The 16,173-nt window shown below is 43.2% G+C and overlaps 2 protein-coding genes across 7 annotated transcripts in view; one reads left to right on the top strand and one right to left on the bottom strand.

The window, feature by feature from the left end:
• Window positions 1–16,173, bottom strand: part of MCPH1 (microcephalin 1) — a 664,091-nt gene that overhangs the window by 264,239 nt on the left and 383,679 nt on the right. The gene's annotated exons all lie outside the window — the stretch shown is intronic.
• The window catches only part of ANGPT2 (angiopoietin 2), a 75,401-nt gene that overhangs the window by 54,919 nt on the left and 4,309 nt on the right, over window positions 1–16,173 (top strand). The window contains exons 6-8 of the mRNA XM_068281355.1: window positions 7,931–8,032; window positions 9,145–9,311; window positions 16,022–16,152. Coding sequence (XP_068137456.1) covers window positions 7,931–8,032; window positions 9,145–9,311; window positions 16,022–16,152 — 400 coding nt within the window. The remainder of the gene's footprint in view (window positions 1–7,930; window positions 8,033–9,144; window positions 9,312–16,021; window positions 16,153–16,173) is intronic.

Below are 16,173 nucleotides of genomic sequence, written 5' to 3'. Positions count from 1 at the left end.
ACAGGGAAGGGCACTGAAGAATAATGAAAGAGTGTGCACATCTGCAAATGCACTCCATTTTCACCCAAGATGATAACAGAATCATCTTGGATAACAAAAATCCAGCATGTGTACACAGATTAAATGGAATAGACCATACTGGTGCAAATGATCCATACTTTAAGTGTATATTTATTGTGGATACCGTACCCAGCTGTTTAAAGCGGAGCTGAACTCAGAACTCCTCTCTGCTCTAAAAGATACACAACAGCATAATAACCTTTAACCAAAAATATTTCTTTGTTACAGCTGATACAAATAAGTCTGCACTGTCTCTACTTCCTGATTCATGGAAGCAGACATATTGTTAACAGCCTGTGCTCTCAAATGACCTTGTCTGCAAACTCTGTCATAGGTAGTCATGTGCACGGGGGGGGGGGGGGGGGCAGATTAGATTACAACTGTGATTGGACACAAATGAGGGGGAATTAACCAAGCTAAGCTCTCCAAATGCATACAGGGTGCATTTCTCTATGTATTTCTTCAGTCCTGTCCAAGAGTCCGGGTCCACTTTAAACACAACAGAGACAAGCTCTAAGGCTTGGATCCTATTTCAGCACTCCTGTTCAGATCAGAGCGGACCAGTTCAGGGTTCATTCTGCTCCATTTTAACATCGCATTTGTGGGCAGACATGTTGCACCAAATAGGTGGCTAAGGGCAATGTATCCACTCGTCCAGGTAAACATAACCAGTCGGGAGTCTCAATCACTGATCAGTGAGCATGCTGGATCAGTGTACATGCCGATAGCCTATACCAGTGATGGCGAACCTATGGAACGCGTACCCGAAGCGGCACACGGAGCCGTCTCTGTGGGCACGCGTGCTGTGTCTGCCACCATTACTAGTCTTGATTAATAACCCCCGCCGCCGAGAACTCCGAGTCCGCATGTCATTTATCTAGAGGGGGTGGAGCAGGACTAGCATCCGTGCACGGAGATGCTTTTGAATGCTCCGCCCCCACCCCCTCCCCGCTCTGCTCACAGGGGCGCCTGGTCAAACGTCAGCACGTCCTGTCAGCGCGGGACTTTCAACTGGCTGCAGGAAGATCATTGGGGAGCTGCAGGCCGCCGAGAGAGGAGACTTCTGCCAGGTTTTACAGATTACAATATTTTCTGTTGAAAAACTGGCCGCATTACGATTATTTTCTAGTGAAACATTGCTGCATGATAGTTATTTTGTGTTGAAACGCTGGCCACATTACAATTTTTTCCAGTGAAACATTGCTGAATGACGATTATTTTCTGTTGAAACGCTGGCCCCATGACGATTTTTTTCTAGTGAAACATTCCCGCATGACGATTATTTTCTGTTGAAACGCTGGCCCCGTTACGATTTTTTTCTAGTGAAACATTGCTGCATGACGATTATTTTCTGGTGAAAGATTGTCACATTATGAATATTTTCTGGTGAATGATTGCCGCATTATGATTATTTTCTTGTGAAACATTGCTGCGTTATGATTATTTTCTAGTGAAACATTGCTGCTTTATGATTATTTTATGGTGAAACATTGCCTCATTGCGATTGTGTTCATGAGGGGAGGGAGGACCACGGGCGGGGGGGGGGGGGGGGGGGGGGGCAAGGGGACACAGGTTCTCTCGCTTGGAGTGACAAAATGGCTAAGGGCGCACACATGGGGTCGGGCAGCCAGTATTCAATATAAATAGCCATGTTGGCACTGATAAATAAGTCTATTTCGGGTTGCAGTTGGGGCACTCGGCCTCTGAAAGGTTCACCATCACTGGCCTATACAGTTGCAAGCACATGCATAACTGCAAGCTAGTGTTGTTCTTAGGTGCACACTAACATTTCCAGCATTGCATATGAACTAATCTTGCATTTATTTTTTACCTGCTAGCTGGGTTTTTAAATGTGCGTTTCTGTGAAAATGGCAGAAAGAGGTGGTGGGTAAGAGCAGGTGATTGCTTTGTGTCGGTGACGCAACTCCTACAATCTGGCAGCTTCATATTTGGGCAAATCTGCATCTGCATGAAATATCGAAACTGTGTGACTACAAAGTCACCTTTACCAATAACGAAAAACCTACAAGGGTGAGCTAGGACAGTAATTAGTCAAACGGTTTGCCATGCTGAGTATGTTGCTAGTAGTTGGGTTCTTTTACAAACAGGAAAGTTTTGGGCTAATACTGCATCCAAAGAGATTGAAATCCTTTGTGTAAAATAACACACAATGTACATCATCTTTACAGCACATAAAAACAAAAAATATTTTCTGAAAAATCAGACATGTTTTGATCAGGATCCTATTGCATTGTGAGCTGGAAAACAACATGCTCATATAGGAAAACTTGTAAACGGAGATCCTGTTTTCATTTTCCATTGTTTATGCCATCCACATCGGGGTCTACGAGATGCTACTAGACAAGCACTTTATTTTCTTTCTCGTTTTCACTCTTGTTTTTTCCTAACAAGCTAGATGGCTTCCTCACCGGCAAAAGCTGAAACTGCAGGGGCATAAGTCAGGGGAAGCTGCTGTGTGCTAAGTCCAGTAGAGGAATTTACCACTTGTTAAACACGCAGAGTACTTTAAATGTGTACACTACAGGTCATGGAATGATTGCAACTGCAAGAGACAAGCCATGGAGTACAGAAGCTTCAGACAGGAAAATAATAGACAGTCGAATGTAAAGAATGTAAGATATCTGGCACTGATAATAGTCTGTGCGTGAAATAAATTTTACCCAACACAGCTGTGCCTACTTCTAAGAACAAGACATTAATTTTAACGGGAGCATTGAACTTATTCTACTCGTTGTACTGCACTGCAAATCTTGCTCAGTGTAAATGCTACTGCACATCTTTCATATCACTCTCCCCCTTCCTTTTAGTTTTAAGAGATGAATTAGAGATAAGGCTTAAAAGACACTCGCACAGTATTTCTTAACTCCTATATAGCAATGCAGACCTAAGTAAACACAGACATCACTGAAAGACTTGAAGAGAAGGAGGTCGGGTGCAAAAACGATAAAACAGAAAAAAACATGAGAGAGATAAAACCAATATTCACAGAGTAGGAGTGGGTACTACCTGTTAACACAGCTGTGTGCATAAGGGTCTTTACTGAAACTGCAGACACAAATGACTACTCAACAGGCTCTGTTCTACAAGGTCATCATACCCTATAATTTCATCTAGATGTCATCTTAAAGCAGAATAATCCCCAGTGTAGCCTCGTGATGTCTATCCCTCCCAGTGTTATATTCTCTTCAAACATTCCACTATACAAAGGAGCTTGCAGGAAGCAATCACCATGGCCCCAGCTGTTGTGATAGCAGTACTGGCCAAATATTCAGATGCAACGATCACCTATTCTGGTCCAAGGACATTACAGTTACGTCCTCTGTGTAGCTGTCTGTGGCTGATAGGATGTAATTGTAACGTCCTGTAAGTCCCGCCACAATCGTACGCACCTGAGAGGTAAGATTCAGGTGTCATATGACATCTCCCCCTCCCTGATCAAGAGCCATAACGATTGGCTCCTAATCACGTGATCACTATGATCGCAGTCCAATCATAGTGATCACTGAAGCGCAGCAGCGACGTACCCCCGGCAATCATCCCTTCTCCTCTGCTCTCCCCTGCATCCAGCCTTGTTCTGCCTCTAGTGTTGGGCCCCGGCTTGATGACTTCATCAAACCGGGACCTGCAACTTAGTGGCAGTGCGGTCCTGGATGTCTGGGAAAGAGCCGCTGGGGTCAGCTGCTCCTCGCTGGATCTTAGGAGGTGAGTAATGGCTGCCACCTATACTGGGGACACCTATCTATACTGAGGACACTCATGTCTGACTATGTATACTGGGAATACCTATATCTGGCTATCTAAACTGGGGACACCTAAACCAGGCAAACTGGTCTGGTCCTGAAGGGAAATTTTAATGCCAGTCCCCAAGTGGTTAAAGGGAACCTGAGGTGAGAGGGATATTGAGGTTGACATGTTCATTTCTTTTTAAATAATGCAAATTGCCTAGCTGTCCTGTTGATCCTGTGCATCTAATCAGAGGCGTAGCTAGGGCTTTCAGCGCCCGGGGACAAAGACTATTAATGCGCTCTCTAAGGTGAAGCGTGCGGCGCGCTACGCGCCGCGCCAAAAAAGAGGCGTGGCCACATATTAAATGTGGGCGTGGTTATGGGTGGAGCCAAATGTGCAGGAAGTTAGCAGGTTCACGCTCACCCACTCTCCCTCAGTATGTACCTTCCAGCATGTTCCAAGACAAATTAAGCAATCATGCGGCCCCCAACATGACCAACTCAGCAATCATGAGGCCCCCAACAAGACAAATTCAGCAATCATGAGGCCCCCAACAAGACAAATTCAGCGATCTTGTGGCCCCCAACAAATCATGAGGCCCCCAGCAAGACAAATTCAGTAACCATGAGGCCCCCAACAAGACAAATTCAGCAGTCATGAGGCACATAAATAGACAGCATTTCACATAAATAGGCAGATGCCCCCTTAATATGGTAGACACCTCTCACCTAGCAGCAGTTCCCCAAAATACACTCAATCTGACAGCAGTGGTTCCCAAAAATAGATAGCCCCAGGTCTATAGGTGTCCCCAGAATAGGTGGCCAGCGGTATAGATGTCCCCAGAACAGGTAGCCAGCGGTAGAGATGTCCCCAGAACAGGTAGCCAGGGGTAGAGATGTCCACAGAACAGGTAGCCAGGGGTATATGTGCCCAGTATATGTAACCAGGGGTATATGTGCCCAGTATATGTAGTCAGGGGGTATATGTGCCCAGTATATGTAGTCAGGGGGTATATGTGCCCAGTATATGTACCCAGTATATGTAGCCAGGGGGTATATGTGCCCAGTATATATGTAGCCAGGGGGTATATGTGCCCAGTATATGGGTAGCCAGGGGGTATATGTGCCCAGTATATAGGTAGCCAGGGGGTATATGTGCCCGGTATATAGGAAGCCAGGGGGTATATGTGCCCGGTATATAGGAAGCCAGGGGGTATATGTGCCCGGTATATAGGTAGCCAGGGGGTATATGTGCCCAGAATAGGTAGTCAGGTGTTCCCCCCAGCAGGAGGGGAGCAGCGCAGTGGAGGGAGAGCTGTGAGCACCTTAGGGGGCTCTCCCTCGCTCACTCTCCCCTCCAGAAGTAATGTCCGGGTGGCTGACTGGCTCACCTGGGGGCTCCACGCATGCACCGGGCTGGGCTGGCTCGCTGGCTGGCGGCGCCTCTTCTGTGCTGACTTGCCGCTCTGCGCAGCGTTCCACTTCTATATGGACGCTGCGCAGCGGTGCGGCGGGCGACCATGATGTGTGACGTCACCCGCTGACTGCGGATGGGGATATCCGGATTCCGGGCCGGCTGGCGGTGAGCGCTGCCTAGCAGCGTGTATCGATTAAAAGAATTGTTTATTAAAAAAAACTGCAGCTGAGCTGGGGGCGCCCTTGGGGACCTAGCGCCCGGGGACACCCGTCCTACCCCGACCCCCCCCTAGCTCCGCGCCTGCATCTAATACTTTTAGCCATAGACCCTGAACAAGCATGCAGATCAGACGTATATGACAAATCTGACAAGATTAGCTGCATGCTTGTTTCAGGTGTGTGATTCAGACCCTACTGACCAGAATGATCAGCAGGACTGCAAGGCAACTGATATTGTTTAAAAGGAAATATGTCAGGTTTCATAGGTCTCACACCTCGGGTTCCTTTTAAATAAGCCATGATCAATGCATTTGCATTTGTCAAACAAAGGATGATATCAGTTCTTCCAACTGATGGGTAACATGGTCCAATGCTTTGCTACTTTTAAGGATGATTATAAACTATACTAGTATACTGTGTCAAATGTTAATATGCAGCCTCTTTAAATGTTAAGTTTAACTTTTTTTTTTTTTTTACTTACAAATGTGTCAAAATATTATCTTAAAGCCCAGCCTAACCCTTCCTGTTTCTATTTTTAGTAAATAGGAGATTATGGTATTATTTAGCGACCGTCCTATTTTAGGCAGACTTTCCAGAGAAATTCCCTTGGAAAATTAGCCAGATAATTGGGCACTAAGTGTGGAGCTGCCAGCAGACTGGGAGTTCCTTCATCAGGGCAAAGACGATCGCCTGACCACACCGTCCTCCCACTTCTGCTGAGAGATATCAACTTTTTGTGCCCAGCACTGCAGCTACAACTCTGCAGAGATCCACCTGGCTCAGTGTGTAATAAAGCATTCCATCCATCACTCATTCTCCCCAGGGTGTTTATAATAGTCACAACAAGCACCTATGACCTGTCTGTAATAAGAAACCATTCCTCACTGCTTTTATTTAACCTTTCTATGAAGACACTAGGGAACCTGTGGGAAGGGTTAAACGTTTTAAAAACGCACTGAGCAGTGAAGAACTAGACAGGAATTGGTGAGGACAATCTTGAGTTATAATTGCAGAGCTTGTCACCAAGCTAATCTCTCAGTAGCAGTGCAGAGCAGGTGAGCAGGGTCAGAAAAGTGCCTGCACAGAATGACTGGCTGGTGCCCCCTTCCAACTCATCCCTGACTAATGTGGGAAATGACTGAACAGGGGAATATAGATTGTTGTTCAGTCAAGCTTAAAAGCATCTGCATTTGGCACAGGAAGTCATCAATGCAAACCCATTCAGCAAGGTAATAAAAGGTAATATGGTAACGCAAAAAGCATTTATGTACAATGCACAAACCATTGGGCATTGCAAATTATGATATATTCCACCAATGTGCATTTAAAAACAAGACCCTGAGCTATGGCTTTAAAGCATCAGATGTAATATATTTGAGTAAATGTAGCAATCCAAATGCTCAAGTGTATATAAGGCCTAAAGAGGCATTTCCCACCCCCAGGAGGCAATGCAATGTGTGTAAAAATTAAAACGCAAACCAAATGGACCAGAAAAGAAAGCTGAACTGTGTTTTTTTTATTTTGTTTTTTAATGGAGATAATGTATGAGTAATTTTAAACTTTGTTATTAAACGGTTATGAAAATAAAGTTTAAAATCATTTAATGGAGAAATACAACCGAAAAACTGATTAGAATTCAACATGCATTTTTAAAAACACAATTTTCTTATATACAGTGAAGATGTCACAGAATCGAATCACAGAAGTAAGAAATAAACAAACCAGCAACACCCTGCAGTTTGGTTGAAGCATGAGTGTTATGTGGAAAAGTAACAATAATAAAATAAACATACAAATGTAGAACAGACATATGTGGATGAAAAATTATGAAATTTAAAGAATTGCTTTGAATAGGTTACTTCATGTTAATGGTCATATCACAGACTGTTGGTTGTGTCCGACTACCAAAATGACAGCTTCTTCAGAGGACCAAGAAGTCCAATCAGACCAAAGTAAACACTAAAATGTGCTGGTGTAGGAGATGTTTAACTAGGAACCTTCAATGTTGGGAGGGAGACTCAAGTATGAATCAGGGTCTTTGTCTAAAAAAGCAAGTGACATACATATGAGGATGGAGCTATAAGCACCGCAGCCAGTGCTGACACATGAGGTCAGCCGAAGAAGATTAAAATATTCTGATCTTTACAACCCTGACATAATGGAGGACTTTTATAAATCTTTCAACAATGCAATAATGATTGTGCAATAGACTAGTGTCTAGAAGTGCCAATTGCTTGTGGAGGTTCCCTTTCTTTATCCCCCAGCCTTCAAGGTCTCAAAGTTTTATATTTTTTTAGCATCTAGTATTTTTAGGTGTTATTTTTGATATATTGAATAAAGTATATTCTGCAACATTATGATAAATAGTAGTGGTGATAGGATTATTGCAGAAAATACATGTTGGGTTACGTGGACTTTGCAGCAACAATTTCTAAAACATCAAACTGGTTTGGCAATCTTTTAATAAAGCTTCTCTATTTTCCTTTCAGACATATTGTGACATGAAAACTGGGGGAGGTGGATGGACTATTATCCAGAAACGATATGATGGCAGTGTTGACTTCCACAGGACATGGAAAGAATACAAAAAGGTATGAACCTGAAAACCCACCAGCTAATTTTGAAAGTGGATGATCTCTTTAACACTTTGAAAGTTTGCCTTTTAACCACTTTACCCCCGCGCGTACGGATTTCTCCGCCCCTTTTTCCATCCTTTCACCCCCAGGGACGGAGAAATCCGTACTTTGCGCACTCCCGCCGCTGTCCGCGCTCCCGCTCGTAAACACGCTGCCCGCGCTAGTAAACACGCCGCCGCCCGCTCGCCCAGAGATCAACGAACGGGAAAATCCATTCCCGTTCGTTGATCTAAGCCCCGCAATGATCTGCTGCCGCTCGGCTGAGCAGCGCGATCATTGTGAAAAAATAAAGTCTCAGCCTCTTTCTACTTCCTGCAAGCGTCCGGAAGGACGCTTGCAGGTCGCATGAAACAAATTGGTAATGTTGCCATCTTGTGGCCAAATAGTAAAACTACACCCTAACCATTTTTTACCCACAAATAAACTTGTTTTACACAAAAAATTAACTCTTTACCTCCCACACTCCCCAATTTTTTTTTTTTGTAATTAAAAAAAAAAAAAAAAATTTACAATTAAAAAAAAAAACAAATAGTTACCTTAGGGACTGAACTTTTTAAATATTTATGTCAAGAGGGTATAACACTGTTACTTTATAAACTATGGGCTTGTAATTAGGGATGGACGCAAAACTGAAAAAAATGCACCTTTATTTCCAACTAAAATATTGGCGGCAAACATTGTGATAGGGACATAATTTAAACGGTTTTATAACCGGGATAAATAGGCATATACATTTAATGGGTTTTAATTACAGTAGCATGCATTATTTAAAAACTATAAAGGCCGAAAACTGAAAAATAATAATTTTTTTCCCACATTTTTTCCTATTTTCCCATTAAAACACATTTAGAATAAAATTATTCTTGGCATAATGTCCCACCTAAAGAAAGCCTAATTGGTGGCGAAAAAAACAAGATATAGTTCATTTCATTGCGATAAGTAATGATAAAATTATAGACGAATGAATAGAAGGAGCGCTGAAAGGTGAAAATTGCTCTGGTGGTCAGGGGGTAAAACCCCTCAGTTGGGAAGTGGTTAATAACTAAAGTCATTTTTATTGTTTGTAGGGATTTGGCGATCCTTCAGGAGAATATTGGCTTGGAAATGAACTTGTGTCCCAACTCACCAACCAACAGCGATACGTTCTCAAGATCCAGCTGAAGGACTGGGAAGGAAATGAGGCTTATTCACTATATGACCAGTTTTATTTAGGAACGGAGGCACAAAAATATAAGTAAGTTGTTTACAGACATGTCACCTTTTATCTATATACATTTTTAAAACTGTATTATTCCATTGGATAGAAAACTTCGGTCCTGTGTAGATTTATATACGCAGACAATACACACAGCGCACAAGAAACAACACTAAAGGTTTAAAGGATATGAATACTAAATAATAATAACAACATAAATAAAGTGTTATCAGAAGTTTTAACAATTAGGAACAGGGTTTAAGACTCCTTAAATGTTATGCTGAGGTACACTGTGCTGATTTGCTGGTACTGCAAACATTAGTGCAGGGCTTTTCAACCTGTGGTATGCATACCACTGGTGGTACTTTGCTGTTGGCCAGGTGGTACGCGTTGGGTTTGCCCGATGCTTAATCGCCTGCCTACCACTTATCCTAGTCCTGTCCTGCTTCCATAAAGTTCACCCCCACACTCATACCTCACTGCTCTGCAGCATAATGTACTTCAGACTTCACATCAGCGGTGAAGAGACAGCCAGGCGAGCTGTGCACAGTGACGGCACGTATACTTCAAATACAGTAGAAAATTCACACCTCCACACCCGTGTGGCAGTCCAGGGCACCTGGAACTGAATGCCGGTGCTGGTCTCTCACAGGTACACCACTCCTGTGTAGAGCAATGGCAGAGAAACACAAACAGACCGCACTCAGAAGGCTTGTTCAATCACTGTATTGAAAAATCAGAGCAACAGAGGCACACAGTGTGCCTCTGTTGCTCTGATCTTTCAATACAGTGATTGAACAAGCCTTCTGAGTGCGGTCTCTGTTTGTGTTTCTATACTTCAAATACAGGAAGTGACATCACTGTCACTTGACTGTGGCCAGGTTACCACTGATCTGAGGTCTGAACCATTCCGCATTGCAGCACAGCGAGTAGCGAGTTGTTGAAACCTTTCGAAATCACTGGTGGTATTAGAAAATTTTCATGCAAATTAAAGTTTTAAAATTTGCAAAACCGTTGAAAAGCCCTGCATTAGTATACCTCTCAGAGGATTCGCAAGTTCTACCTATGCAGGAGATCCAGTTTTTCAGAGTATGCCATTCACAACATCATCATCACTCATGTACACAACTAATCACAGGATGGACAAGTGGGGAGAGAGAGCGAGAGAGGCACCATGGTGCTTCTTTGGTGATATGTAAGAGCAGGGGTGGCAGCTGGGAGAACCAGTAAGGTTGCTCACATCCAGTTTTTGCGGTTTCTCTGGGGTATAGGAACGCTTAAATTATAACTGTAACTTAAAGAAAATAATTACACAGACAGTGTTCTCCCCAGACTTTTTTTCTAGCCGGGTGGGGCAATATGAGAAAATGCAGGGCTGGTGCTTCTGTGCACAACTCTGCTTATAACATAGGAGGAGGTGAGCCGATGACAGCCGGGTGCTCATCAAAAATAGCCGGGTCGAGCACCCGGCTAAAAGAGCCTGGGGGAGAACACTGCATAGGTCAGAAGGGAGAAGCCTGTAGATTGTCCAAAGGCTTCCCTAATCTTTTGCCACTCAGCTTCGTGGCCGCACACCCCTCCATGTCCAGAGTGGTTGCACAAGGCAGGCACCTGTGGGTACGTGCCTGCACAGTAGCATGGACCTGCTCATGCACAGAGAAAAAAGGCACGTACAAGCAGCTCCATTCTACTGTGCAGGAACGGGTCATACTTTGCGCCTGCGCAGTGCGGCTGCACTCATACATGGAAAGGAGTGCGGCCGCAAGCAATCTTCAACATCAAAGTTGAATATTGATTAGAAGACCTTAAAGCAAAGGAGGGGGCATAGGAACATCGGTGAAGCCTATTAACTTGATTACAGGTGTCCTTTAAATAAAGCAACAGCCACAAAGATGTGTAAGACCGCACACTAGCGATGTCGGGGAATAGGCGTGCAGCGGATCCACCCCTGTACCCACAGGGTATAGCGTACAATTTCTCCAAGATGATCCAGCACAGCTCTTTTAATCAGAAGATTATTTTATTGGATCATAAAAATACAAACATTAAAGCTGCATAGTGGCTACGGTCCACCGTTTCGGACCATCACAGTCCTTGTTCACGCCACACAGCCAAATGAACAACTGCAGACATGCTCTTTATATAGTCAAAGCTCCAACAGGGCAACCAATCAGAGGAACCTATGCAAATGACTGGACCTGATGGGGAACTACAGGGCTTGTCCACAAAGGGTGCCGCCCTCCCACTCCATTGGTCAAACATTTTGAAATGCATGATGTCACAGCAGAAACATAAACATATAAATAGAAACATTTCTAACTCTGATCTATAGCACCTGTTCAACATCTAAAAAGATCCTGGGAGGAATCCAGGGCATCCTGATGCAGAGGGCATGGGTTTGGACGTGTCATGTACAGTGTAAAAATTGGGTGTCACCAACAATTTTCGTTACCCGATCGTACTGGCTATTAGGAATGCTGACCACCTGATGACGTGGATGGAAGCTGTCAAAATGAAGCACCGAGTTCCTGTCCGTGCTAAGCTTCCCATCCTTTTTACACGTGTCCAAAAAAGACACTTTCTCCCGGTCCGCGTTGACCACCAAACGAATGTGTCTGCACTTGCTATGTAGATTTTCAACGAACGCTGTAAGGTTTAAATAAATTAAATAAGGAATACGACTTAAATTTTGTATGGTAGATGTTCCATGGCTCTGGGTTTGTTGTTTGGGGGTGGGGGGTGTCCTTTGGGTCCCCTTCTCATTGTCACTTTTGTATCATGGGTTCTTTTGCACTTTTTCATTATGCATTATTGAACTAGGGGTGTTATTTTATGGGTTGAGCCCAGGTCACCTATTGATAGCATTGGGCATGCATATTTTTGTCTGTGTCTGTTCCGTATTTTTATACACGTACTATGCGTCTGTATTTCCGCATCGCGGTGGCAATAGGACGCCAGTAGAGGCGTTATTGCGTACGTCCTTCCGCATTGGTTGTCATGTGACGGTGGTTGCCATGGCGACGGCGGGCAGCGCTCGGTGTTCTTTCGTTTACAGTTTTACACTGTACATGACACGTCCAAACCTATGCCCTCTGCATCAGGATGCCCTGGATTCCTCCCAGGATCTTTTTAGATGTTTAAGAGGTGCTATAGATCAGAGTTAGAAATGTTTCTATTTATATGTTTATGTTTCTGCTGTGACATCATGCATTTCAAAATGTTTGACCAATGGAGTGGGAGGGCGGCACCCTTTTGTGGACAAGCCCTGTAGTTCCCCATCAGGTCCAGTCATTTGCATAGGTTCCTCTGATTGGTTGCCCTGTTGGAGCTTTGACTATATAAAGAGCATGTCTGCAGTTGTTCATTTGGCTGTGTGGCGTGAACAAGGACTGTGATGGTCCGAAACGGTGGACCGTAGCCACTATGCAGCTTTAATGTTTGTATTTTTATGATCCAATAAAATAATCTTCTGATTAAAAGAGCTGTGCTGGATCATCTTGGAGAAACTTTAAATAAAGCATTCACATATTATAGTACACAAGTATATCTTCATATATGGCGTACAGCTTTTACTGCAGTTTATACTTCAGCCAAAGAATAATTTCTATTCATGGCTTGTTAAATACAAACCGACAGAGGAAACAAATCTGCAGGATTACAACTCATCCAACTTATCCCTTTGGAAGGGAACAACATTGGATTGTCTTCAGTCCAAGCCAAATATTTTTATCATTTGGTTCAAGTTATAACTTATTATTATATTTTTTAATGCAAGACATTCTAAATAGTTTGGGAGCAAGTGATACTTAAGGGTCACTTCCATCATCCAATAGCAGTTTTCCAAAGTAAATGCCACAGATTAAGCTGCTAAGACGGCATTTCCTCTTGAAATTTAAGCAGAAATGTGATACATCTCGAAAGTGCAGTTTAAATATAGCAACAACTCTCTATACTGTAATCTGACATATCTATAAACAGGGAAACAGAGAGGAATTCATTCCTAGGAACATAAACATTTCCTATATATAAAGCTTCTTAACTGCTTTTAATGAAGAGTGTAAAGGTGAAGATCTTATTTATTTTGAACATTAATTTTGAACTCTAGGCAGAAATATTTTTTTTAAAGTTTGGTTTAGATGTAACAAACCTTCATAAATGCTTTCCTAAAATAAATAAAAGTGTACCTTGTTCTATACACATTAATCCCACACTTCCTTTATGAGTGATTCAGCATTGTGAAGTGGAGTTTTACCTGACCCACTCAGTTGCACTATATCATCTTTGCTTTGTGTATGGGGGGTGGGGGGCTTGGCCCAGAGATAAACAAGTACTTTCAAAAATAAGAAGCCCAGGAGCAAGTAACATAAGAAATGATTTAACATTTTGGTTATTTTCCAGGGTGAGTATACATATTAATGTTTAGGAGATAAACCATTGTATTAATTCCTAATACTTCTACAAATTACCTTTTTAGATATCCCAAGGTTTTATTTTATGTTTAAATATTTACAAAGTCCATTTAATGGCAGTCTAAAGTGTCCCAGAGCTAAAGTACTGTATATGAACTAGTGACCTTTTTTATCTATCCCCTGCAGTCAAACGGTGTTCTCTGCTAGGCAAGAGCTTTGTGGCTGTAATTCCTTATCAGTGAGGGTTATGCTATAATCTGACAAGAGCATGATGGGAAGGAATGAGACTTGCATGCCTGAAGGTTAACTCGTTCAGGCAAAATAAATAAATAAATGCAGCCTAGTTATTAATATGTTTGGCACAGTACATTCACATGATTATGTCACATCACCTCGGGTACATTTGAAAATCGAGGCTTGTTTAGCTTTCACCAGATATACCTCCAAATACCAACTGCTAATCCAATAAATCCCAGCAACACCATTACCAACACAAACAGTGGACACTGTTTGCTGAAAACAGGGGAGAAAGAGGTCACATGATCTTTGCATGAATACATAAAGGAAAAAGGAATTGGAGACAAATTTTCAATGTATGCATACCATCTATGGGCAGCAATACCAGGATACATGCAGTTTTCATAAGATGTGTGCTTACTTAGCAGCATGTCCCGTCTGTAGATGTGTGTTATTAACCTCCTTGCCGGTCTAAAAAATCCGGCAAGGAGTCAGCGTTGCACTTTTTTAAAATTTTTTTTTTCTAAATCATGTAGCGAGCCCAGGGCTCGCTACATGATAGCCGCTAAGCGGCGGCATCCCCCCACCCACTCCGATCGCCTTCGGCAATCAGAGTATGCAGGGAGTCCCATTGAGAACGGGATTTCCTGCAGGGCTTCCCCGGTCGCCATGGCGACCGGGCGGGATGACGTCATAGACGTCAGAGGGAACCCCGATCCGCCCCTTAGCGCTGCCTGGCACTGATTGGCCAGGCTGCGCAGGGGTCTGGGGCGGGGGGGGGGGGCGGCTCGGCACGGCGGGTAGCGGCGAATCGGCGGCGAGCGGCGGCGATCGCGTACTACACGCAGCTAGCAAAGTGCTAGCTGCGTGTAGGGAAAAAAAAATTATGCAAATCGGCCCAGTGGGGCCTGAGAAATCCTCCTGCGCAGGTTACCCCGAGCTGAGCTCGGGATAACCGGCAAGGAGGTTAATCGGCAATAGTCCAGCTATTAACCAATTATAAAATTCTAAAAGAAATAAAGTTCTCCACTGTTTTACATCCATACAGAACCTTAAGAGGTATGACCCCTGGGTTACTTAAACATGAATTTTAGCAAGTTTTATGCTATTGAGCCAAAAATGACAATTAAAAACTTAACAGGAAAAACATGAAAATGTGCCTTATACATTATAAGGCAATGTTTATTTGAGGCTACTTTCCAGGTGGGTGAAGTCTAAGCTCCAATCTTAGCAGTAGGAATTCAAACTGGAGCACACATAGCAGGTGGCTGTGAAGACTTCTCAGTCCACTGATGCAGATATACCTGCCCCTTTTCTCACCACATGGAATGGATCGGGTTGGTTTGTAGCCTCAAGCCATTCCATAAAGGGTTCAGAGGTAAAAAGTCCCTTGAAACCTGGTACACTGCTTGAGACAAGTGACAGGGGCTCTGCCTAGTATTCTTTTCTTAGTCAGGTGAAGTAAAGCTATAACCGTGTAGTCAAAGCATGGATGTGATGACATGAAACCAATGTCACTGCTTCATGCCCCCCTTATTCTCATATGCTTTTTATCCCCCTCACAATTTAGTATCCCATCTTTGTATTGCTCTTCCATCTTGCAATAAATTCTGGGGCAGATTTATCAAAAACAGTTTAAGAGAAATAAAAACTGGTGCAAAAGTGGGTAGTTGGCCACAAGTCATGTTTGCACTTCATTTTTCCTTGTACTGCTTTCGATAAATCTTCCCCAGAGTCCTTTGCAAAATCTCTTTGTTGGTAGTCAGGTTTAGCTGACATTTCATGGCTGTACTGATGAACCTGATATACCACAATACTGCAGGCCGTAACGAGTATGCATTTTAAACAAGTCAAATTTGTTTTTTATATTCCCAAAAACACTACCCACATTTTTCTCAACACTAGAAGCGGTTTCTCTCCAAACACTGCAAACATTTCATGAATGAACGTAGCAACGGGATTTAAGGAAGAAACAAAATGAACATGAAGCCAGACCCTGGAAATCCTCACGTTGCAGATGGTGATAGATTCTTTCCACTTATGTGTACCGACAAAACACTTCACTTCCATCTAATATTCTCTTTCCATTTTCATTTACCACAGGATTCACCTCAAAGGATATACTGGGACAGCGGGCAAAATAAACAGCATAAGCCAACCAGGAAATGATTTTAGCACAAAGGATGCAGACAATGACAAATGTATTTGCAAATGCTCACAAATGGCGACAGGAGGTAGGAACTGTTTGATTTTAT

Source organism: Hyperolius riggenbachi, chromosome 4 (assembly GCF_040937935.1).
Source record: "Hyperolius riggenbachi isolate aHypRig1 chromosome 4, aHypRig1.pri, whole genome shotgun sequence".
In the NCBI taxonomy this organism is placed as follows: domain Eukaryota; kingdom Metazoa; phylum Chordata; class Amphibia; order Anura; family Hyperoliidae; genus Hyperolius; species Hyperolius riggenbachi.
The sequence above is the reverse complement of the archived record's forward strand: the minus strand, read 5'-3'. Positions and strand labels throughout refer to the sequence as shown.